Here is a 24949-nt window from a genome sequence, read left to right as displayed (position 1 = left end):
ACAGGAAGCTGGTGCAGTGCATGGGGAAAAGTATACACCGAATAGGAACAAATAGGTTATATTCAACTAATCAAAAAGGCGTTAATTTATCTATCCCTGTTTAATGTCGGTAAATTTTAACGTCAACTCCGCTTCCGAGTGTTACTGACATGTTACTGACAAGCGCCGGCTTGTTAGTGAAAAAATGAAACACTGATGAAGCAAATCAACATCAGAAAAGGGAGAACTGGGTTATAAAAGAAAATGCAATTTACGTAACATGATAAAGAGTGATAGGTGAACAGGTAAAAAGATAAAAACATTGCACGTTTATTTTATGCTTAATGGTTGCCACAGCCACCTTGAATGCGTCAGGGGTGGGAATAGTGACAATATGATTTGGCAAACTGTTCCAAAGTACGACCGAGTGAGAATAGAATGAAAATTTGTGATAGTCAGGGCGTACTTGAATTTGTCTTAAAATAGTGGGTGCCGCGATTAGTCTGGTTAATCTCATTTGTGTTTAAATATAAGGTGACAGAGTAATAGCAACATGATTGTGGTATATGTTTTAAAACATTACAAGTCGTGAATCTATTCTACGTTGTTCAAGTGAGCGCCATACGATATAGTAGTCTAGTAGCTGTCACCAATAGATACTCACAGTAGTGAACAATCTAATAATATTAAAGCCATATTACTGCAATTTATTAGCTAAGCATTTTATTGTTTAAAAATCCAGAGATTTCAAATACGAACTAGATCAAATATATATCAGTCTATGTTAGGGCTTTGACGATTCAGTTATTATCAGGAAACTGTTTATTTTTTTACATCTATATCTTTTATTTTGACATAAAGTGTACTTTTAGAAACATATTCTTAAGAAGATATTTTCAGTTTATTGAAGATAGAAATGTTACCTTTGAATTTATACCGGATATCTACCAAATCATATGTACTTTTACAACGATTCTCAGTTTTCCGATGAAGTTTTTAGACTTTTAAGAATTATATATATATCCTTACGTATCACAGTGTATCAAATATATGGCATGTCGAATTATAATCAACAAATTCCAATGTAAACTGCTAGACTGTGGAGCAAAATACTACAACAACGATGTTACGAATGCGATAATGTTGCTGAAAATGTGAAGATCCACAGTGTATACAAATGCTGTAAGTACGATTGCTTATTTATTTGAGCTTATCATTGTCTAACTGCCTGCTCCTATTGGCTGCAATATGGCTTGACCCCGCCGTGACGCCACTCTAGTCTCTCCAAAGGGTTTACACAATTTTACCTAATTGTCCCTTTTTACTCTGGAGAGTTCTCTGCTGGCTGTAATTGGCCACCATATGTATTAACACTGCTTATGAGAATAGTGCCTCTGTTTAGTTCAAAAGTCTAATTAATTTCTGATTAACAAACTTGGCGGGTGACGTCAATGTCTGCCTGCGCAGTTGGCTGCATTATGGCTTGACCCCGCCATGAAGCCATTACGATTTAAAGTGTTTAAATACCATAAGCGGCATGAGATAGAAATGACCAGTCACATCCGGATATTAGAAGACTTGAAAGAACAACATGAGATTCAAGAGATATACTTGCTATTTGCGAAGTGACCTCTTGGTTCTTTTACGCGCTCGGCGTAGAGCACCGATACACGGGATACAAATCAGTCCTGGATTTAACCAGTACTGAGTACACCAAAAAAATTCGGGTAAAAACTTTAAAAAATCTAAAAAAAAAAATAGCTACAGCAATATATCTTAAATCAGAAAATAGATTAATTGTGTACATGTTGTACCCGTTTCTTTCATAATAATTATGATGTGCACATGCTATCTGACAAAACTGTTTGTGTTTGTTTTTCTCCAAATGTTATTTAGACTATTTTTTTTTAGAATAACGGAACCCGAAGTGATTTTATCATTCCTAAAGCATTATTAAATGTACAAAGTTATCCCGAATAAAGAACATTTAAGATAAGTTGTTAATTATTAAAGTAGTTGGAATATTAAACTTCTTTAGATTTTAACCACTAGCGGATCCGCGGGGGATGGGGGTGTACAACTGGTGCGCGTCCCGCTAAAATCGACCTCCTTAAACCTTTAAGTTTTAATTTCAAAATAGGAAAACAATAGGAATATATACACCCAAAGGGACCACCTAAGGTTGGACATTGTTGAAAAAAACGGGGTGGGTGGGGGTGGGGGGGGGGGCCTCCTCACCCCCAACTAACACTCTAAACCGGTCCGATTAGCGCAGTGGTTAGCGCACTCGCTTCTCACCAAAGCGACCCTGGGTCGATTCCCGGCCTGGGCGCATGTGAGTTTGGTTAGTGGTCACCAAGCCGGAAAAGGGTGTTTTCTCCGGGTACTCCGGTTTCCCTCACAATACAAGACCACACTCTCGCGCAAAATCGTGCCAACGAGAGTGATTAAGTTACAATACCTTATTTCACAATCGTTATAAAATTAAATAAGTTTAAACTAACTAACACTTTAAACCATATATATTTCGGTTCGTAGGGAGGGGCGCAGGTCAAAAGGTTACGCCCCTAAGTTACGCCATCTAACGTCAAATCTTGGATTTCCAGTAAGTATCTAAATGAGTTAAAACCAAATATCCAGAACTTTGTTACAGTTAACAACCTGATTTACGCCATCCGATGATTGTAAACATTTAAACTAGAACTATTTAATTGTGTTTTTACCTCTTTAAACTGAACGATGGTGTTTACACAATTGTTAACTGCAACAAAGTTCTAAACAATCGGCAGTCTAAGAGTTTACACAATATGTTATACTAGTATAACCATTACACGACATGCATTCAAGGTACTTAACTGTCTTTGATATTTTTAGTTAGTTTTTTATTAGGTTACAGTTCGAACATAACTGTGTAAAATCTTAATGAAAAGGAAGAGCGGAGAAATTAATATTTGGGCCCAATATGCCATTTCATTGGTTAAAAATGTAGGTTATAACCTTATTATTGCCCTCCGTTTAATTCTATACTTATTTTTTTCCGTGCATATTTTTTGGTGCTCAAAACATCATATACAGATATATCCCATTGAGGAGAAGTACAGTGAACAGCAACCACAACTCTTCTAGATTGAAATTCTTTGTGGTAAGGCAAGGTTGATACTGTTTTTAATACGGCGGAGGATATGGCAGAATGTGACTGATCTTGGTACACTTTGGATGAATCCGCAGGTGTACGTTATCGGTTTGGTAAACATTGTCAACGAAAGCGCCTTATCAACGCGTATACGACCTGTCGCTAAAAGATAAGTGAGTAATGTACATAAAAAAGTTTATACTTGCCTAAAAATCTTAACAAAGGTAATGAGTTATTTGCAAAATCAAACTAGCTGTGTCTTACCTGACCAAACAAAATGTTTAAAAAAATCATAAAAAAAATCTCACTAATTGTTTGAAAAAAGCGATCGTACGATCGTACAATGATAAGCGTGTTTCATTTTGTGTACTTGTTTTGGCATTCTGCACGTGCAAAACACGAAATTTGGTGAAATAGGAATCAGGCATTTTCAAAGGATGGGTGATACAATTTTATAAAGTGAAATGAAACGCCACAGTTGTCGGCTATCGTACAAACACATTTCACAAGATATACACGTGGTTCGAACGTGCGTACGTGTAAAGGTATCCTGCCGGACCCGGAGTTTGCATGAATATTACATTTATATTGATTTGGAAGTGTTAGTTTATGCAACTTTACTGATCATGCACTCTCTATTGCTCTTGTGTGACTAAATAACAACTTCGAAATAAGTATGAATAGTTCCTTTGATAACCGGCACGAAAAAATGACTGTTGAGAAGAGGGTCCCTATAAATGTGTTTATATGTGTTATATATTTTAATTGGTTAGCAGCAAACAGCTGAGAAGGAGTTTTACACAAACAATCTCATCTTATATAAAAACATTTAAATGTGTATTCGATCATCATTCTTTTATACACACACCAAAAACTGTTTGGTTGAAGTACATAAATCATATAATAACACATTGATAAAACTCGCTATATGATTTGGTTTTCTGTAACCGTTAATCACCATTGCGGTAGGGGTTTGAAAGGTTCTAGGAAATGGAATAATATTATATTTTTCTTTAATTGTCACGTGAGGTAATAGCATTATTTAAGTAAATCAGTTTATTTTTGCACACTAGGTAACAGTTACCCGTACAGTCTTTGATATGCGGAAGCATACCGATGACAATACATTTTGTTTTAACTCATTCGTACCCAATTTATTCGAACCATAGCTGACGGCACTTTATTGAGTTTCACCAAGTACATGTTTTTTGGCATAATTAGATAAAGAAATATGTGTTAATGGGGTGGGGGGGGGGTGGAGGCATGGTCACAAGTGACTGGTGCATTACTTCTTCCTTTGATTTAATTTGTCTCTGATAAATGTCAACTGAGCTAATTGTGTGACTGACCTTTTAGGCCAATCCAGGCACACCTGTCTTTGACTTCTGACACTGGTAAGTTAACGTTGGATGGAAATTTGCACAGTGAATTGCTCTGACCCACAACTGCCGGGACACTTGGCTACCTGGGCTGCATGGCATTCCTAGACCACCTAAAGGGCTGTCAACGAGTCTTTTGTTGATTTTAAAGATAGATAGATTTATATGTGCATTTTGTATAGCTCAAATATTTGAGACATATATATAACAAAAGCATAACCCATAATAGTTTTTCAACTTATTTCTCATCCTCAATGATTATTGCAGACTCCTGACATAAATGTCAAAATAGTGAAATATACCCCTGAATGCTCATTATTGTAGCTAATGGCATTAGCTGTGGGGTGGGAAAGTAACCCAGATTTTTTATCAATCCCCTGATCCCGTACCCCCCGAAAATATAGAAAAAATAAAAAAAAAAAGGTGAATATTCTTTGTCATACATGCCATATCCCCTGGCGGTTTGTGTGTGTGTGTGGGAAATCCCCCTGAATTCCGACCCATCCCCTTGGTCCTCTGTGCGGGGATCAATATCCCCTGGAATTTAAAAAAAAAAAAAAATCTTTCTAAAAATTAGCCTTAGGTTGACAGTGGGAAGCATCTTTAATATTATGAGTGTGAAATTCCATGAATGACCATGATATTGCAATAAATTTTGCTGCATAAAAATTCCCTGGTGTAATATCAAAATCCCCTGGAATTCAGACCAAATCCCCTGGGAAGCCTCTCAGAAATATGGCATGTATGCTTTGTGAGATTTTCTCACCACACTGAATTTTATCTGTGTTTGTACAAATGCCCTCACTGCCCTGTAGGTTAAGAGGATTATTGATTGTTGTTGTGTACACTTCACTGACTCATAAAAGGCACAGGTTTTTTCTTGTTACTTCATGTATCATATACATACATGCCATATTTTCTGGAGACTATTCAGGGGGATTTGGTCTGAAAGGCTAAACATTCAGGGGGATTTTGGTAGTATTCAGGGGGATTTTTTGGCAGGTTTAAGTTGGCAAAATTTCAAAGTATTTTAGACGCAAATACGAAAAAATGTATTGACATATATATTTTGCTATGATTTTGCTATGAAAACCTCTAACATTTTCATTATACAGAATTATTTTATGTCATGATTTATCATATTCTTATGATACATTGTCATGTAATACTGTAATACTGTAAATTAAATTTAACTTCCTCCAAAGTCTTTTAAAAAATTCTGCTGAATACTATCAGCTATGATGACGTTCAGACACTAAGAGAATGGAATGGAAATTATTAATGACTTCCTTTTCCAAAATAGTAATATTTCTTTGCCTTTGATCATTACTTCAAATTAATTGATCACTTGTTGTTTAGGTTTCCTTTTGGCATTTATCAAGCCTTTTTTAAACAGTCATTTCACCCTTGTGGAGTTGTTTCTTTACATTCAGTTTCACTCACATACTGTGGTTTCACTTTGTCATTATTGCCTGATGTAAAATATCTAAACAAAATACTTATTTTTTTGAAATTCCGGGTGATTTTTATCTCCCGCGGGGAGACCGGGGAATGGATCGAAATTCCGGGGCATGTATGCATAAATTGGATATTGTGTATTAAGTGTCAAGTATACTGATCAGATGAAAGGTGGATTTTCATTGGTTGAATTGATTTTTTAGCTAATCATAGAGCAGATAACAGGATACTGTTCTTCAACTTTTTCAACTTTGAAAAATTTCCAGATTTGAAAAGAAAGGATAAATAAAGATAAAGGTGACAATATATTATTTGGTAATTATCTGATTAAAATACCTTAAAGAAAAGGCTGTTCTTCTGCAGGTTTATGCTTTACCTACGTGTTGACATCCATAAGTGATCCAGCTAGACTTAAATAGCAGGGGGAGCACCCTGCTGCCCTTTTTCGGCACCCTGCTGCCGTTTTAATCTGCCCTGCTGTGCCCTTTTGTTTGACAAAGCCCTCTTTGATGAATATGAAATTTATTTGATTGACATATTGTCAAGTCAACTTTCAGAAATAAGTATAAAAATAATAAATATACATAATTTTGACACTTATTAAATTAAGTAAATTAACATCTATATAGATGGTATTCATGACAAACTATTAGTATTGGAATAGTTACAACACATACACAATATGAATTGAACATTAACCTTTGCAAGTACCCCATTGAAACTCATTTAATGTGCATCAAAAGTGCACTTTCTGACCTAGCACCCTGCCCTTTTCAAATTCAGACTGAAGCACTGCTGCCATGTACATTGCCATTTCTTTTGGAAATGACAAATGTGAAACTGAAAGTAAACGAACAACTCTACATAGCATATGTGAGAAAGATTACAATGATGATAAAGAAAAGGATATTTTTTTTAAAATTGCGAAAATGAGCCACGTCTATTTATCAACTTAAAATGTGACAATTTTTTTTTTTTTTTATCAGGATTGAAGCTAAGCAGAAATGAAAAAAATATTTATTCCATTTAGAATTTCTTGTTAGTCAGATTTTTTCATTGACTTCGAAAGACAGTTAGCCCATTAAATTGTCTCTTAGACATATTTTTCTATGAAATATTGTGTTCTGCAAGTGCATCCTATATGCATATGATTTGCTCACCACAGTGTCTAATAACAATATAACAGATTTACATAGAAGGGTAAATAAAATATTTCTGGATGTAGAAAATAGGTAAAATGATTGTAATGTGGAAGCAATAAATGTTGATCAATGAAAATCCCCTGGTCCAATGTCAAACTCTCTAGAATGGTCTCCCGAAATATGGAATGTATCACATTGATATATAGCAAGGCCGTTAATCCGGATTGAGTTTTTATAGAGTTATTCTCCTTGACCCATCGAAAATTCACAATTTGGGAAGGATTTTGTGAAAAATGATTTCAAAGATTTGTTCAAAGTGGACGAAGGTATATGGATAGGTTCAAGTTATACAAAGTTATAAACCAGGTAACATTTGATTCAGATATTGTTAACAATATGGAAACATAAACTGTTGATCCTACTCTAGGTACAGTGTGAGAGATGGCTGACCTAGACCAGAAGATGGTAGATGTGAGGGAGGTGTTCACGCTGCTGGAGGCACAGGAGACAAGCGTTACAGAAGAGATCACAACGCTTATACATGAAAACCTCAACTCAAGTAAGTACATGGAGTAACACATGTTGATGTGGAAATTCTGATTTTTTAAACACTCGCATCTTTTAAATTACCCTTTAGTTTGGTCTCTTGGCTGGTATTAGATTAAGATTGACTAAGTGTCAGTAGGATGGGAAGTAGGTTTGTTTATCAGACCCTGGTCAAACCATAATTATTGTAGATTATTATATTGCAAATCTCATTTAGGAACCTGGATTGACCTCACTCTTTACCAGCCAGATGGCGTCGTATATCTTTACGTTTTTTTAGACAGTATTGTTAATCATACTTTATTGACTGTTTATTCATAACACCAGTTTTGTTACAATTTATCAGAATCATTGTTAGATAAGTTAGATTGAAGAATGGGATACAACTTAAAAATTGGTTATTTTCACTGTTTTGTTTTTGGAAATGATGAAAGTCCTGATTATCATTCCTAAACAATGTTTGAAACACTAAACCTTTATTGTATGACAATTCACTTCTTCCAGAGAAGGAGTCATGGCTGGTTCACAGTTTGGTGGACTACTTCTACATGACCCAGTCTACTAGCGTGGCTGACATCCTGTGTAAGGTGCAGGACCCTCATGACAAGGTACTTTAGGTAGCCTTAGTGTTAATGTTGTGCATGCATTTTAAACTCAACCATAATTCAAAAAACATTTAAGACATAATTATGTACACCTGATAATAATGACACTGCAAAATAGTAAAATGACACTAATTAAAATCTTAATGATCAAGAATGGTAGGAGTGAGCATTACAAACAAGCTTTTCTTAAGTATTAAAAATTTGATTCAGATCATTTAACTGACTTAGAATACAGCCTCATTGGCTGACACAGTGTCAACCTTTGAATACCTGCAAAAGTTGAGATTCTTAATGATTAAGCCGAGTACTTGATGATCTGCAATTTTATTAGCTTTAAATGTAGGTTGTATTCTAAATACTTGTGTCCATGTGTATCAAGGCCGATAACTCTGGGTTTACTAAAAGTTGAGTCATGCCCTTTAATTGATAAAAAATAAGGCGAGCACTGGCATCCCCTTGCTTAGCTTGTGTTCTTTTAGCAGATTGTAAAGGCTTGCTACAATTTGACAACTTTATTATCTGGCAATGCAGAAAAAATCTTCACCAACAAGAAGTGTTGTTCTGATGTTCAGTTCATATCAGTTACATATAAAAAATATATCGAAAAGGTCAACCCATTTCTTTTCTTTCATAACAATCCCTCAAACTTCCCACCAATATCTTTTTTTTCCTCTTATATTCATCCATTTGTTATTAATTTAATTAATCAATGCTAGATCATTACTGAATGAAAAAAAAACTAAACAGACAAGTGTGGATATGCATAAGAATTTTTTAGTTATAATAATTTTAATGAAGCCCAAACATCAGGAGGAAAGAGTTTGTACAAGCATGGGAGATGGGCTGTGGCCGGGGCTCTGTGAGTGAGTGGGGCTAAGAACTGGGGTGAGCCAAAAGGCCAACAACCATTATATCAGGTCCAGTTAGTGAATTGCTTTAGACACATTCCAGCTCACAGGATTTGAATGGCATTACTTATAAAGGTTAATGAATTTTAATTGTGGCCTGTAAGCTTATTTGGAAGAGGGCCTGAATTGGCAGCATGTGTTTTTACCTTGGACTGGCCAAATACCTTTCTAAATTGTGACATTATTACCTACAAATTAATGTTAAACAGGTATCATTTTGTAACTCGACTCACTTGAGAAAAAAAGGAAGTCAAGAATGTAGCATTATAGATCAAGAAATGTCAAGTTTACAATTTGTTTGGTTTACAGTTTACAAGTGAAGCTCTATGGCCCGAACCATGTATATATCCTATGTCTCCATCTACTTAAGCACCTGCTAGAGAGTGAATGAATCAAGTCCCAGGGCCACCAGTTACCAGCTCTACAGTTACTGTTGTACTTGGTTTGTTAAAAGCCCCACTGGCTCACCAAGATTGTCACCATGTATTTAAACAATGTCTCTATCTACTTTAGCACCTGCTGGAGAAACTCTGTGATGGAATCAAGTCCCAGGACCATCAGTTACCAGCCCTACAGTTACTGTTGTATGCTGTGTGTAAACAGCCCCACTGGCTGATCAAGATAGTCAACATGTCGGTCCTTAAGGTCATCATAAAGTCTATGAAGGTAATTATGCGCTTGTTTACTACCAGTATCACAAAATTAACCTTAATTGAAAAACAATCTTGTAATGTACATAACTCTGTATTCACAATTTATGATAACAGATGCCATAGTTTGAGTCTTTAAACAAAAAAAAGGTTATTGAATTGAAATATTAATTGAATTTGTATTGTGCTGTAATTAAGAACTTTTTGATGTGTTAATGATTCAGTTCTTTAGCATCATACAATTCACTGTGGCATACCTACATAGAAATACCAAATATTTGAGTAGCATATATTTAACATTGTTGTAACTTTCACAGGATTATTTCAAGAACATTTATTATAACTAATGCTTTTGATATTTTAGTAAAGCAAAATGCTTTTGATGTTCATTTTGTATTTTCAACTGATTTATGGCATATTCCAGGTGGAAACCAACATTCCAGTTTTGATGACAGCAGTAACCGTAGTTACCATACTGCTGCCTTCCATCCCAACCCTGGTGGGGCCATATCTCCCAGACTTGTTTGAAGTCTTCAACAGGCTGGCTTCCTTTACTGTCAAGAAACCACGTAAGGCATCACTCAGGGTAACCCACTATTGGTCCCATTTTACGTTAATAAACCACTGACTCTGGCCATACAATTTCCTCACATGCATGTACATGTCCCTTTAAACTGTGTTGGTCTTTAACTTTTACCTTTAAGCACTCTAGATATATTCTTCATACATCTGCAGAAATGAGTGTATGCAAATAACTATATGGGACGTCTCCAAACACCTTCACATTTACCTTTGAGTAATGTTCAGTTCTAGCTATTTTTATTCCAGCGGGGAATACCCCAGACATATTCTACCTGCATCTGCAGATAGCTGTGTATGCCTTGTATTGCCATCTCTATGGCATATTTACATTCCAAAACTCCCTTTTCACATATATCTTCGAGGATTGTTCACTTGTTGTCATTTTCATTCCAGCGGGGAATACTCCAGACATATTCTACCTGCATCTGCAGATAGCCGTGTACGCCTTGTTTCACCGACTATATGGTATGTTTCCGTACAACTTCCTCACGTACCTGAGACACTACTACTCCAAGAAAGACAACACCCTTGTCTTCGATGAGGCAATAAAGGTAATAGCTCAATCTTATTGAAGGCCAAGGCCATGTGGTAAGTGTATCTGACCCTGATTTATGTTCTTCGCTTAAAAGCTCTACAGAGCTTATATTATATGTTCATAATTGAAACATCAAATAAATCCTACCTTTACTTTCAGACATCTGGTCAATTCATTGGAATGCATGGACACATATTATGAATCTAATTACCCCTCACATTGTTCCTGTTAATAAACGCAATGTATTTTTCTAGTATATAAATGTTCAACTTTACGAGCAATTTAAATCTCATGAAATTGTATTTGTTCAACGATCATTTTAAGAACATTCCAAATACACCCAAATTAAACAAAAAAACAATCTGGCCATTTAATTCTGTCCATACTTCAGTGTATGTGTTTGTCATGAACTGACCCCTTGTTAAACATCATGTTTTTTTATCAGTGTATGTTAGAGCGTGTGAGACTACACCCTGCCCTGATCATTGGCACCAAAGAACAAGAAACATCCACACAGAGGTTGGTTCCTGCTTTCATGATAATGGAATTGTTCAGTTGACATGGCAACCATGAGCAATGGGACTTCAGGCTGTTATAGTCACATTTTTGTTTACACTACTGATTTTTTCAATGTCCTCACAGGTAGCAGACAGTTAAGTTGCATAACTGTGGGTTGAATCAAATGCTCATTAATGGTTGTTCTTTACTTAAATGATTGGTTATCGTTTTACAAGTATCATGCACATTTCTCAGTATTTTTCATCAATGTTACCATGAGTATAACTAAACTAAACATAGCACTGGAAACTTCATTTGGTTATTTGTAGGTGGAAGCATATGGAGACCCATGATATTGTAGTTGAGTGTAACAAGATGTCCTTGGACCCAATTGAAGGCACATGGGAGGAGTTACAGTGTCCAATCATAAAGCCAAGTCATATGATTGACAGGCTCTCAGCAAATCGGATGCGTCTGCCAAGGGCCTCAGGTAGGAGTCTGAAATTTCATTGGTTAATCATAAATAATGCCCTTGGACCCAATAGAAGGCACTTGGGTGAAGCTACAGTGTCTAACCAGTCAAAGGATTGAAAGGCTGTACTTCCAACTGAATGCATTTTTCTAGTATCTTGGGTAGGAATTAAATTGGTAAATAAAAAGTCTTGTACTAGAACCCAAAATAGAAGGCATATATGTTCTAAAGTGTCCAATCATGTAGCTCTGTCACATCATTGACTGACACAGATGTATCGTCCTAGTTTGTCTGGTAAGCACAGTGGTTCTTGCACTTGCTTTTCCTCAAACATCCCTGGTTTCATTCCTGGCCTGAGGATATGTGAATTTGGTTGTTGGTCACCAATCTGGACAAGTTGGTTACATCTGGGAACTCCAGCTTCCTCTATAACACAAGACCAGAATCTTAAGAAACATTGTTCAACTTTTGTTGTTAAATAAATAGTGCTAAAACATTGTTTGTCAGATAGGAGTCTAAAATTAAATGGTTTAATAGACACGAGTCTGCCAGGCACTTGAGGTTCTCTGGTATTGGCCTTAAATTTTATTGGTTGATTACAACTCTTATGGTTGTTATTGACAAGCCCACTGCCAATCAGAAGCAGGTACATGTATGGGTATCGAGTTCCATGGAGTAATCAGGGATGTTGGCTCATGTTTTCATAGTACCGGTAGTATGAAATGTATTTAATAGTAAACCAGTAATAATCATTACTGACAGGTAGGCAGATCATAATCATTGATTGTATTGGACTATTTTTATCACATAAGGAAGCATTAATGCATGGCAGATTTTTAGTTCTGGACATTGATGTCAAAAATACTAAACTTTATAAAAGAAAAACTCAATAATTGCAATTGAAGAAGCCTTATGCCTCAAATATAATGCAAGCATACAGCATTCAAGCTTTATGCCTCAATTAAAATATTTATATACTGCATTGCAAGAAGCTTTACATGCACATGAAATTCTGGAACAGAATTCAAGTTGATTAAATAAAAAAAGAGACTTATAACAATGCTTTATCTCTGTTTAATTCCAGCACCAGTTTCCTTGTCCCTGATAACAGTCCCAGAAGGCAGCCCCCTAGTACAGTCCCAGGATATGTTTTGGAGCCCATCGGAGGTTATTGGGCTCTCCACACCTCCTCATTCTCTACCAAACACGCCCGCCATGCATGTATTTGAAGCTTCAGGTGGTGGCGCAATATCTGGGTCACATACCCCATATGGTGGCATTGTGACTGGAGCACAAATTGGTAATAAATTGATATGACTTTTAGCTTGGCTGTGGTTTCAATAAAAAAGTTTTTGCACTGTCAAAGCCTTGGTGAGGTTGTAAGTTTAACCTTAGCCATTGAACCATATTTAGATAAACATTTTGAGATATTCACGTGGAACTTAGTATGCATGTAACAAGTGACAATACATAAAACAGTTGTGTTATGCCCATTTATCAAGAAAACCCCCCACACCAGACAGACTGTTGGCATCTGCTTGCTTTGTGCGTAATGTTTTTCGGTTTTAAATTTCATAAATTGTACGTATACTGTAGTTCAATCGGGACTCCTCTACCATTTTCCACAAACAACCACAGATATATATGGACGGTTTTCAATATCAGAAATCTTTACATTTAACTACGCTGCAAGTAGATGGCGTAGTCATTTCAGTTTAGCAGTTAAACTTGTTGATTTTACTCTTGGCAATCTTAATTTTTTATGCAATGATACACTTGATCAGACTAAAAAAAAAGTATAGAAAATACACGTTTAAACATTACCATTGATTAATACTGTTATTTAAAATTTTATGAACTTCTTCCACTGATGTACCAGCATATTTCCGATGTGATAGGATGTTCCAAATGACTTTAGTTATAATGAAAATAACTGTTTACAACAATTAGCATATTGTCGTTCCTTCACTTTTCGATGGTTTATTTGGTAAAAGTAAATTTTGTTGTTTTAATCTCTCATCAATCTTAATGTTCTGATGCTTGAAATGTGGAGATCTAGGATCTGTAAGGCAATTATTGATCGCAACAATAATGTTACTTTCCAAAAGGGATTTAATGCAGTTGTAAGTTTGGAATGTTTTAGTAAAACATGGAAACTACAGGGACTATCCCAGTAGCCTAAAATGAAACCAATATCCTGTTTAAAGGGACAAGGGTAAAGGCAAACCATATAAAAATATTGTCATTGTTGGGGTGACCGCCTGGACATGGTCAGTGATAACTAAACAGCCTAATGAAATTGAACAGTTTAATTATTTATTCAAATGTATCTTAAAACAGCAACATAATTCTCCTACTCAGGTGCCAATCTGTCGATAAATGTTGGAACTACCCCCATGAACACACCTCGGGAAACTCCGCCCATCAGTGAAGAGGCAGACAGGGTTAGTAAAAGGAGAAAGTGTTAACTAACTTATATGACATTCCCATTATCCAAATACTCTTTGGAATGTAAAGAATTATGTAATTCAAAATATATCATTAGCTTGTTAGTTTTTTTAAAGAATACAAAATATATATTGCCATACAATGTGAATGTAGCCTTGGCAACGTTTTGTGCATCATTTGATTGCACATTTTTAACCCTTAGGCCTTAATTGAAAAAAAAAAATCATTCAAGATATTCGAATGATACTTTGTATACATGATGCCACAGCCAATGCGTAGATGTATAGCAGGACCCCTAACTCTGGCTTGAATAAGTATTTAGTTATGCCCCTTTATGACTGAAAAACAAAAGTTGATGGTCTTATTTTATAAAATGTTTTTCAAGAATGTCAGAAGTAACTATGTTCTTAATCTTAAATAATGTATAGGTTTAACTTTTTCTTCCAGAGTAGAGCAAACAGCAGAGGCCCATCAAGACCAGATCCCAAACGCCTAAGCTGTGAGTTTCCGACCAATCAGCAAGTGCCCCTTTTGACCCCACTTAGTAACATTCCTAGTGTACCCCCATCCCCTTTGAGGGCGGAGTTTACCAATACCCCACCCATTGGGGTCAAGCCCCTCCCGATTTTACAAGCTGCTAGGGAACTTCAGTTTGATAGTGACTTGACTTATGAGCATTCTAAGAAACACTTGAGTCAGGTTGAGACTTTAAAATCTATGAGTGATGGGAAAGATAATGTTGGCATTAGACAGGGCCAAGGGGCGAGTGGTTTTAGCACTGGTGAAAACTCGAAAACACCTTCTAGGAGCAGTTCAGCAACATTTTTCGAAGATAGTCTGAAAATAACTGCAGATTTGAACGCAAGCTTTGAGAAATCCAGTACCCATGGTGTACAAGATGCTATTAATAGCTCACAGGAAGTGAAGGAAGGTGGGATGTCCAATGCTTCATCTGGTGGTCAGATGGATACAGTCTGTATTGACAACATTTCCCAAGTCATAGAAAGCCTGGAATCTAACGATGGTGAGTAAACATTAGAAAATGCATAGAATTTGAAAATGTATAGAATTTGAAAATATATATGGAATTTGAAATTATATCTCTTACAGCTGGTTCGATTGCATTGAGGGAAGAGCTTCTAAAATTGATCTAGATGCCTTCCTGAACAGTTTGTTTTGGTGGTCTGCGGTTTTTGAAGCTCTGCCGTCTCTTTCAAATATCGGCAGTTAAAACAGAAGATGTGCAGCCCTATATCATTTGACTCAATAATAGTCTAAAATGACAAAATGTCTGATTTTAATAAATAGTTTGGTCAAAAGTTGCTCAACATATCATTTTATGTGATAAAAATATGTTTGATTGGTAAAGCTCTTCCAACCGCTTTTAACATCTTGGTAAAGCCCAAAACCAATGGGCCAATAGCTTACAGAAAATAAGTATAATTTAACAGGCCAGGTATGAAATAGCACACATTATAATAATTTACATTGAGTGCAGGGTACATTTATTTTGTCTTACTTGAAATATGATCATGTAAAGTCAGTAACGTTAAAAGCCATGAGCCACTATTTTTTATATAATTTATAATGTAATAAATTATAAAACTTTCCAGAAAATTAAAAAAAATCACAATCTAGTTGTCCACATTTGAATGTTTTTAGCTCCACTGGCCGAAGGCCATGGAGCTTATGTCGTCACAGATTGTCCGTCGTGAGTGCGTGCGTGCGTGCGTGCGTGCGTAAACTTTTACTTTAAACGACATCTCCTCTGAAACTGATAAGCGGATTTTGACAAAACTTCACAGGAATGTTCCTTTGGTGGTCCTTTACCAAAATTGCTCAAATGGTTCCGGTCCATTGCCTAATATGGCCGCCAGAGCTAAAAATAGCAAAATCTTTAAACAACATCTCCTCTGAAACGGTTCGGCAGATTTTGATGAAACTTGACAGTAATGTTCCTTGGGTGGTCCTTTATTAAAATTGCTCAAATGGTTCTGGTCCATTGCACAATATGGCCGCCACAGCTAAAAATAGCAAAATCTTTAAACGACATCTCCTCTGAAACGGATAGGCAGATTTTGATGAAACTTGACAGAATTGTTCCTTGGGTGGTCCTTAACCAAAATTGCTCAAATGGTTCCGGTCCGCTGCACAACATGGCTGCCAGGGCAAAAAAATAGAAAAACCTTTAAAGAACATTTTCTCAGAAACCGATGATCAGATTTTGATGAAACTTAACAGAAATGTTCCTTGGATGGTCCTTTACCAAAATTGCTCAAATGGTTCCGGTCCATTGCACAATATGGCCACCAGAGCTAAAAATAGCAAAATCTTTAAACGACATCTCCTCTGAAACGGTTCGGCAGATTTTGATGAAACTTGACAGTAATGTTCCTTGGGTGGTCCTTTATTAAAATTGCTCAAATGGTTCTGGTCCATTGCACAATATGGCCCCCACAGCTAAAAATAGCAAAATCTTTAAACGACATCTCCTCTGAAACGGATAGGCAGATTTTGATGAAACTTGACAGAATTGTTCCTTGGGTGGTCCTTAACCAAAATTGCTCAAATGGTTCCGGTCTGCTGCACAACATGGCTGCCAGGGCAAAAAATAGAAAAACCTTTAAAGAACATCTTCTCAGAAACCGATGATCAGATTTTGATGAAACTTAACAGAAATGTTCCTTGGATGGTCATTAACCAAAATTTGTTAAATGGTTCCAGTCCACTGCACACCATGGCTGCCAGAGCTAAAAAATAAAAAAAACTTTATACGACTTGTCGTCGAAACCGATGACCTTTTTTCGATAAAACTTGACAGAAATGTTTGTTTGGTGCTCCTTTACTCAAATTGCCCAAATCATTTCGGTCCACTGCACAACATGGCAGCCAGAGCTATTAAAGTAATTTTTTTTTTAAATAACTTCTTCTCAAAAATTGATGATTGTATTTCTATGAAACTTGACGAAAATGTTCGTTAGGTGGTCTTTGCTTGAACCTTTTGGCCAGTGGAGCACAGGCACTGATGTGCCTCTTGTTTGTTATTATTCTCCAAAGATATGAAGTCTCACTGTGGTCTAGTGGTTATGTTTCTGTTATTTGGAGTGTTATTAGTGATTCTTTATTTTACTGTAAGCTGGCTTGAATCCCACTTTAGTCCAAAAAAAATAATTCAAACCACCTTCAGTAACGTTTTTTGATACAAATTTATTAATGTAAATACAGTCCAAACTTGCTATGTCGATCTCTGCTATCTTGATTTTCCAGTTGTGTCAATTTTTTTACCCGGTCTCGAATTTATTTCTTCTTCTTCTATATAAAATAATTCTGCATACATGTATGTCGATTTTCAGAGATTGACATAACAATATATAGTAGCCATGGTCTATTTGTCTACGTCATCATTGTAGTACAAACTCTTAAACATTGACATTTGCTCCAAACAATCCTGGAAACATTCACTTTATACTTGGTTCAAATTTTACTTCTGACATAACCCATATGGCTTTCACACAGAAAGATTTGGAATCTATTTGCTATTCCTGTTGTTTTTAGCTTGACTGTTCGAAGAATAAGGAGGGCTATACTACTCGCCCCAGCGTCGGCATCGGCGTCTGGTTAAAGTTTTAGGGCAAGTTGGGATTTTCACTTATAAGTCCAATACCCTTCATTCAATTGACTTAATACTTCACACAATTGTTCAGGGCCATCACATAATGAGGTTAGATAACTCCATATTATCCTTAATACAAGTTATGGCCCCTGATTGACTATGGAATTAAGGTTAAAGTTTTAGGGCAGGTTGGGATATTTATTAATAACTTCTATACCCTTCAATCAATTGGCTCAGTACTTCAGACAGTTGTTCAGGACCATCATACAATGAGGTTACATAAGTCCATATTATCCTTAATACAAGTTATGGTCCCTGATTGACTTAGGTTAAAGTTTTAGATCAGGTTAAAGTTTTAGGGAAAGTTGGGATTTTGATAAAAAAAACTTCTATACCCTTCATTCAATGCACTTAATACTGTGCAGAATTATTGACGACCATCTTACATCAAGGAACATAACTCCATTTTAACGCTTAATACAAATTATGGCCCTTGAATGATTTTTTATTTTTATATTTTTATTTTAGGGTAATTTCTTTTGAAAGGCACATTTTTATATTCTTACCCACATTTTCATAAAGGGAAAACTAGTTATTTGAATGACTTGTGTCATTGTTCGGGCGGGCTGATGGGAGGGCAGCGTCAAAGTCACCTTATGTATCGAATAATTTTAGCTAGGTTTGACGTAAAGAGACCAAACTTGGTATATACGAAGAGTTTATGGAGACCTTTTATGGGAATGCGTTTGAGGCCCCTAGGATCAAGGTCAAGGTTACTATTAATAGAAAAAGGCTTGGCATTGAATAAATTAAGTAAGGGTCTTCATATTGTGACCGAACTTGGTATATAGGAAGAGTTTATAGAGACCTTTCCTGAGATTGTGTTTTGGCCCCGAGAGTTATGGTCTAGGTCAAGGTCACTGTTGCTAAAACTAGAAATATGGTTATTACTGAACAACTCAAGTAAGGGTTGACATAGTGTGACCTAACTTGGTATATAGGACAAGTTTATGCAGAGCTTTCATGGATTGCCTTTTGGCCTCCTAGGGTCAAGGTCACTGTTACTGAAAATAGATTACTGTTTCAGTAATGGTTGACATAATTTATGTAGGAAGAGTTTATGGAGGACTTCCATGGGATTGTGTTTACGGCCCTTAGGATCAAGGTCACTGTTACAAAAAATAGAAGAGAGCAGTTGAAACTAAATCTCTTCTGCCAATCATTAAAAACCTGGTTTTGTCACATCGCGATTCTTGTTCTCTTTTTAATTTGATTGTTATTGCTTTTGACAGGCACATATTACATTGTTATTGTATTCACTTCAAAGTCAAAGCAGCGTAGTCAAGCGCGCTGTCTTACGACAGCTTTGTTAAATGTCTGTTCTGTATTTTGTTTTCAGAAGATGACGATGATGAGGTTTCTGAGCTGACCTCTGTTGTGCCAGGAAACCAAACTGTTACCGCCGAGTCCGTGAAGAAGTTTATGAAAAGCGTGAACAGAATTAGGTTCAACAGCCTCACGGCCACCAATAACATTGAACTCAACAAGTCTAACAAGCCGTTTGGTGCTCAGAAGAGATCGCGTTCATGCCCTCAATTCCCCAAAATAGCATCCTTGAATGAAGATGATGATGATGAGGAGGAGGATGATGAACTCTCTAGGTCAGCTTCTACTACATGCAAAGGTCCTTTAAGTTCCAGTTTAGTGACATCTGACCAACAAGATGGTATGGTGTCTAGTAAGCCAGTGACATCATTTGTGTCAATGTCACAGCCAGCTAGTCTACAGGGCATATCTGTTTCAAATACTGGTAGCACTGTGACTGTCCATACCAGACAGGAGACACAGGTAATTTTTTAATGTCATGAGCAATTTTATAATTTATACATTATCTGAGAACTGTAAGAAATCCCCCTCTGTTACCAGTACATAACTGCAAGGTTGATGAAAGATGTCAAATAACTAGGGATGCAAACGAATATTCGAATATTCGATCAAACGTTTGGTATTCGAATGTCAAAATCGGTATTCGAATATTCGATGGTTTTTTTTGTTGAATAATAATAATAATAAATATTTTGCCTACAACTATGTTGTTGTATTTAAGATTCGTTTGTCTTGTTTAAACAACGATTGGCCCATAATGCCAGAGGTGTGAATGTGATGACAATACACTAAACACGCGGCATGTATCATTTAGGGACATACCCTTCTCAAAAAAGTGCGGAAAACGCGCGTTTAACGCGCGTTAAACGTGCAGAAAACGCGCGTTAAAAGCAGCGGTATTGGCACTGCGTTTTAAGCGTATTTTTCTTACCGAGTGCTTAAAAAGTGAATAAAATTGAACAGAAAAGCGCACTTAAGCGTATTTTTTCTGCGTTTTTTTTACAAAAAACGCACTAAAACGCACTTGAGCGTATTTTAAGTGCGTTTTTTAACAAAAAAAAATACACTTAAAACGAACGTACACAAAAAAAACGCACTAAGTGTGTTTAAACCGCGTTTTTTTTTTATAAAATGCGCACTTAAAACGCAGTTGAGTGCGTCTTTTCTGAAAGTGCGTTTTTTACCTCCAAAAAGCGCAGTTAAAACTCACTTAAGTGCGTTTTTTTTAGAAAGAATGCGCACTTCTTGAAAGTGCGTTTTTAGTTCGCTTTTTGGAGGTAAAAACGCACTTCTAGAAAAGACGCACTCAACTGCGTTTTAAGTGCGCATTTTTGGGTTAAAAACGCAGTTAAACGCACTTCAGTAAAGAAGTGCGTTTTGATCCCTAAAAAACGCGCTTAAAACGCACATCCGTTTTTACTGATTAAAAGTGAATCTTTTGCACCCAAATTTTATGAAAAAAAAATGCGTTAAAAGTGCATTTTTTTTCTGCTTTAAAAGAGCATTTTTCTGTGTTAAAAAAGAGCACAAATTCACTCAGGTGCATTTTACCTGCATTAAAAGTGTCCATTTTTGCAAAAATTAAAAATGGACACTTTTAATATATTATATATATATATATATAAATATATTGAACCATCAAAAATAGAACACATTTGAATAAATAAATACTGATTTTGTTTCATTTAAATTTCCTAAACATGAGTTTGTGTTACATATATAAAAAAAAAATCTCATAATTAATTTAACATGACACCTTGTAACTGGACATAATGTATTTACAGTCAGACAAACAAGTACATATTTGTAAAATTTAGCAATAATAAAATAACCTTTTACTCAGTGGCAAAAATAATTGATAGAAAATCATGAAACTGTAAGCTACAAATTGGAAAATGACAGTCTCAGGAATCTTTTGTTATATTTTTGTCAAATCTAGAGATTCCTGACAGCTCTGGAATAAAACAGGGTATCATATTTTAAATAAGTAATGACTTTATTAGTACTTAAATTGATTGACCCAATTTGGCCAGTTTCCAATAACTGGTAAGCCATGTGGAAGATGACAGTTTTATGACCCCTCCAAAAACCAACACTGTAATCATTTGTATAACTTTAAAGGTGCTAGTGTGCATATTTATGGAAACATGGCAATTTCTGCTTAATATGTTAATATTATATTAACATATATAAGGATAAAAACAAGTGCATCTTCATAGAGTTTTAAAACTACATCTACTATCTGGGACCAATAATCCTACTTCCAGCTACTATCTGCATTGTTATTTATTAAAATATGTGCACTAGATTGAAAGTTGACAAACAAAAGTCCCACAAGTAGTCAAGTGTCATAACAGTGAAATTAACAACTGAAATAAAGAATACATACCATGACCTGAGTGCTTTCACATGTCAGTTTATCACAAATCATCCAATAGTGGTATTGTCATGTTTCTAATCATAGTTCATATTTACCTGATCTAATGATCATTATTTTATTTCACTAATCCCTTTAATATTAATTTGTTTTAATTGGTGTAAATCCATTTATTAATTAAAACATCATCAATATTCTTTTAATGAAATCCCAACAAAATGGATACCAGTAGCTTTGATTTGAAATTGGCTCCCTAAATGCTGAGATTTAATTGGTCCTTGGTACAATCAGATAAGATCAGGCTTATCATGCATGTTGTAAAATTGGAAAAGAAATGACAAAGAATTTGGTAGTGGCATTACAAGAAACTTAAGGAATAATAATTCTATAAATGTTATAATTACATGCAATTGATTCTTGCCTATAAGTAAAATGTGTTCTTTTGATTACACAATAAATAAGAAATTATAATATATTTTTGATTTTTAAAATAATCTTTCTTTTTATTTCATTATTTTATTTTTTTTATTTTAAAGGTATATTGATCAATAATAAAATGCTTATTTACTGGTTGATTTATTCATTCATTCATATTCTTGTATTTATGTGTGTATTTCATAAATGTTATTTTGAGAAGGGCATGATTCACATTAATATTAAAAAAAGTAAAAGATTCACTTCTTAACAAAAAGACGCACTTAAAACGCACTTACTGGTAGTCAGAAAAATATCAAAATAAAAGACGCACTTAAAACGCACTTATTGTTGGTAAAAAAAGAAACAAAATAAAAGACGCACTTTTCCCTTAAAAGATCCACTTAAAACGCACTCTGCTGAAAACAAAAACCTAAAAGATTCACTTTTAACGCACTTCTGTTAGAAAAGACGCACTTATTCAGACAAAAAACGCACTTCAGTTAACAAAAGACGCAGAAAAAATACACTTATTTAGAAAAGATACACATATTACGCAGTTATTCATAAAAATACGCAGAATAAATACACTTTTTCAGAAAAACGCAGGAAAAATACACTTTTTAGTGCGTTTTAAGCGCGTTTTGGTAAAAAGTGTATTTTTTTTTGAGAAGGGTATCGTCGGGTACTATAAATAGTCCCCGTGTTTTTACAATAACTAGCTTAATGTAAAAACACGGGGAGTGACAGAAAACGACAAGTGACAGAAAAAAATCCAATTATTTTAGGTAAATTGCTTCTACCAATTAAGAAAATCTAAAATAGACTAGTTCCCAAGTTGGTTTAGTTTTTCCGTAGTTTATATATTATAGGTCAATCCCAGAACGAGGCTGCTCGTCCTACGGAGACTCTCAATTGGCACATAACGCCATTTGACCAAAAATCCATCTAGGTTCACGTTGTTTACAAATATGAAGACAGAGGAATATTAATAAAAAGTTTTTGTTAATTTTTCTCTGTTGATAAAGTATGACTTTTTGTCTTTCTGAAATGAAGAATTTCAGAGGCTCATTTGGTGTTATTCAGGGTCCGCCACGCGTAGTTATTACGACAAGGAAAAGCTAAAATGCCCCGGCTATTACTTTAGAGAATATTATAAAAGTTTACTACAACTTTTAAAAGATGTATTTTGGTAATCGAATATTCGTTCGAAAGAATTACCGAATATTCGAATATCAATTTTGCCATTCGTTTGCATCCCTACAAATAACAAACAACCAAAGACTGTTTTCCTGACACGCTGTTTTGATCAGCAGTAAATTGTTGAAATGGTTGATAAGTTGTCCATTTTGGTAAGTTGTCAACAGGTCATCTTTTGGCTAGGTCAAATCAAGGAAAAAACATTGTGACGGAAATCCAGCTTTGATGTGGTAACACATTTACCCTTTGTTGGAGCCGAATTCAGTAGGCTATTTAAGTGATGCAATTGAAGTAAACTGAAAAAAATCACCAAACATAGTTTCAAACTCACTCTGTTTTCAGGTCACTGTCACAACCACCCAGCAAAGTCAGGTGACTGTTACCCCATGTCACATGTCAGCACGGGTGGGTGGGGTAAGTCATCAGTCAACAGCAGACCAGGGGGTGTATGGGATGTTGAAGCAGCTTCTCAATCTACCAGCTGCAAATGTGTGCACCAAATGTGGGGGAAAAGTGCAGGACAATCAGTCAGGTACTGCTTTATACTTATAAGGTTATTTTCATGGCCTTTTTCAGGCCGCAAATAGGTATTACTTTTGGTGTCAGTTTTGGCATCATCAACAAAATCTTGTGCTGCATTTCATTTCTTGAAATAATAGCTGTTAAAAATCCATAGGCTTTCCTCACTACTTCCAACTTTGAGAAGGAATGCTATAAATACATGTACCTGTTTGGTAGGTAGATGATTTAGACAACAATATCAGGAGATTTGTAGTAAGTTTGTATGAAGCATTACCTTTAACAAAATTCACAATATTACAGCAATAATAATAACAATTCAATAGAGACAAGTAGTTTGAAAAGATTGAGAACAAATTGAACATTCATAACCTTAAAAACAATGTCTGGAGCGTATTTTCAGAAACAGCTCCTGCCTTTTTTACGACCTATTCCCCGCCTGAGCTACTGGACCGACACATTGAACTGGGTCGGGACATTCACGCCAAAGAGCTGAGTAAAATCCCAATGCCCTCGACTACAGATACCAACTGGACACACTTTGGGGGTAAGATTGGGTTTTATATAGTACATTACCGGTATAAATAGGGTGATGTGAACAAGAATGAAACAATGATGTGGAGATGGCTATGAACCATATGCTTTCTTTGTTGTCCTTTTTTTACAAGAGAATAGCATTAAATTCTATATGAACTGGTCAAACTTGTTATTTTTATTCATTTTTTACAATCTTTTTGGGGGGCCCTATGAAATACGTTTCTGGCCAATTGATTTGTTATGTGTATATGCTTAAATAGCCTATGCTTAAACAAACATTTAATAATTTGGCAGACTTTATGGAGAAGAACCAAATAGTTAAAGATTGTGTATAATAACTAAGTAACCTGTTTCTTTCAATCTTTAAGTAGGTCAGATCAGTATTCTTTGAGGCAGGAGAGTTGATGTAATCTCACAACCAAATAATGCACAAGCGTCACAAGCATAAATACGCACACTTTTTTTGTTACAAATTGTTTTTTGTATGCTTCCACCAGCAGATGATATCAGTATTCTACGTGGCCAGTTGATGTTACCCCACATCCAAGTGATTTATAAGCATCACATT

The 24949-nt window shown here is 35.5% G+C and overlaps 1 protein-coding gene across 1 annotated transcript in view; it reads left to right on the top strand.

Annotated features, from left to right (window-relative positions):
• Nucleotides 1-4083: 4083 nt before the first annotated feature.
• The window catches only part of LOC128224032 (hamartin-like), a 35038-nt gene continuing 14172 nt past the window's right edge, over nucleotides 4084-24949 (top strand). Inside the window, exons 1-14 of the mRNA XM_052933631.1 lie at nucleotides 4084-4141; nucleotides 7519-7650; nucleotides 8142-8245; nucleotides 9664-9816; nucleotides 10225-10369; nucleotides 10776-10933; nucleotides 11363-11436; nucleotides 11745-11905; nucleotides 12972-13187; nucleotides 14249-14331; nucleotides 14783-15359; nucleotides 19348-19796; nucleotides 23668-23857; nucleotides 24248-24391. Coding sequence (XP_052789591.1) covers nucleotides 7533-7650; nucleotides 8142-8245; nucleotides 9664-9816; nucleotides 10225-10369; nucleotides 10776-10933; nucleotides 11363-11436; nucleotides 11745-11905; nucleotides 12972-13187; nucleotides 14249-14331; nucleotides 14783-15359; nucleotides 19348-19796; nucleotides 23668-23857; nucleotides 24248-24391 — 2572 coding nt within the window. The 5' untranslated portion in view covers nucleotides 4084-4141; nucleotides 7519-7532. The remainder of the gene's footprint in view (nucleotides 4142-7518; nucleotides 7651-8141; nucleotides 8246-9663; nucleotides 9817-10224; nucleotides 10370-10775; nucleotides 10934-11362; nucleotides 11437-11744; nucleotides 11906-12971; nucleotides 13188-14248; nucleotides 14332-14782; nucleotides 15360-19347; nucleotides 19797-23667; nucleotides 23858-24247; nucleotides 24392-24949) is intronic.

This window comes from Mya arenaria, chromosome 17 (assembly GCF_026914265.1).
Source record: "Mya arenaria isolate MELC-2E11 chromosome 17, ASM2691426v1".
Taxonomy (NCBI): Eukaryota; Metazoa; Mollusca; class Bivalvia; order Myida; family Myidae; genus Mya; species Mya arenaria.
Note: the sequence above shows the minus strand (reverse complement) of the source record. Positions and strands in the feature narration are given on the sequence as shown.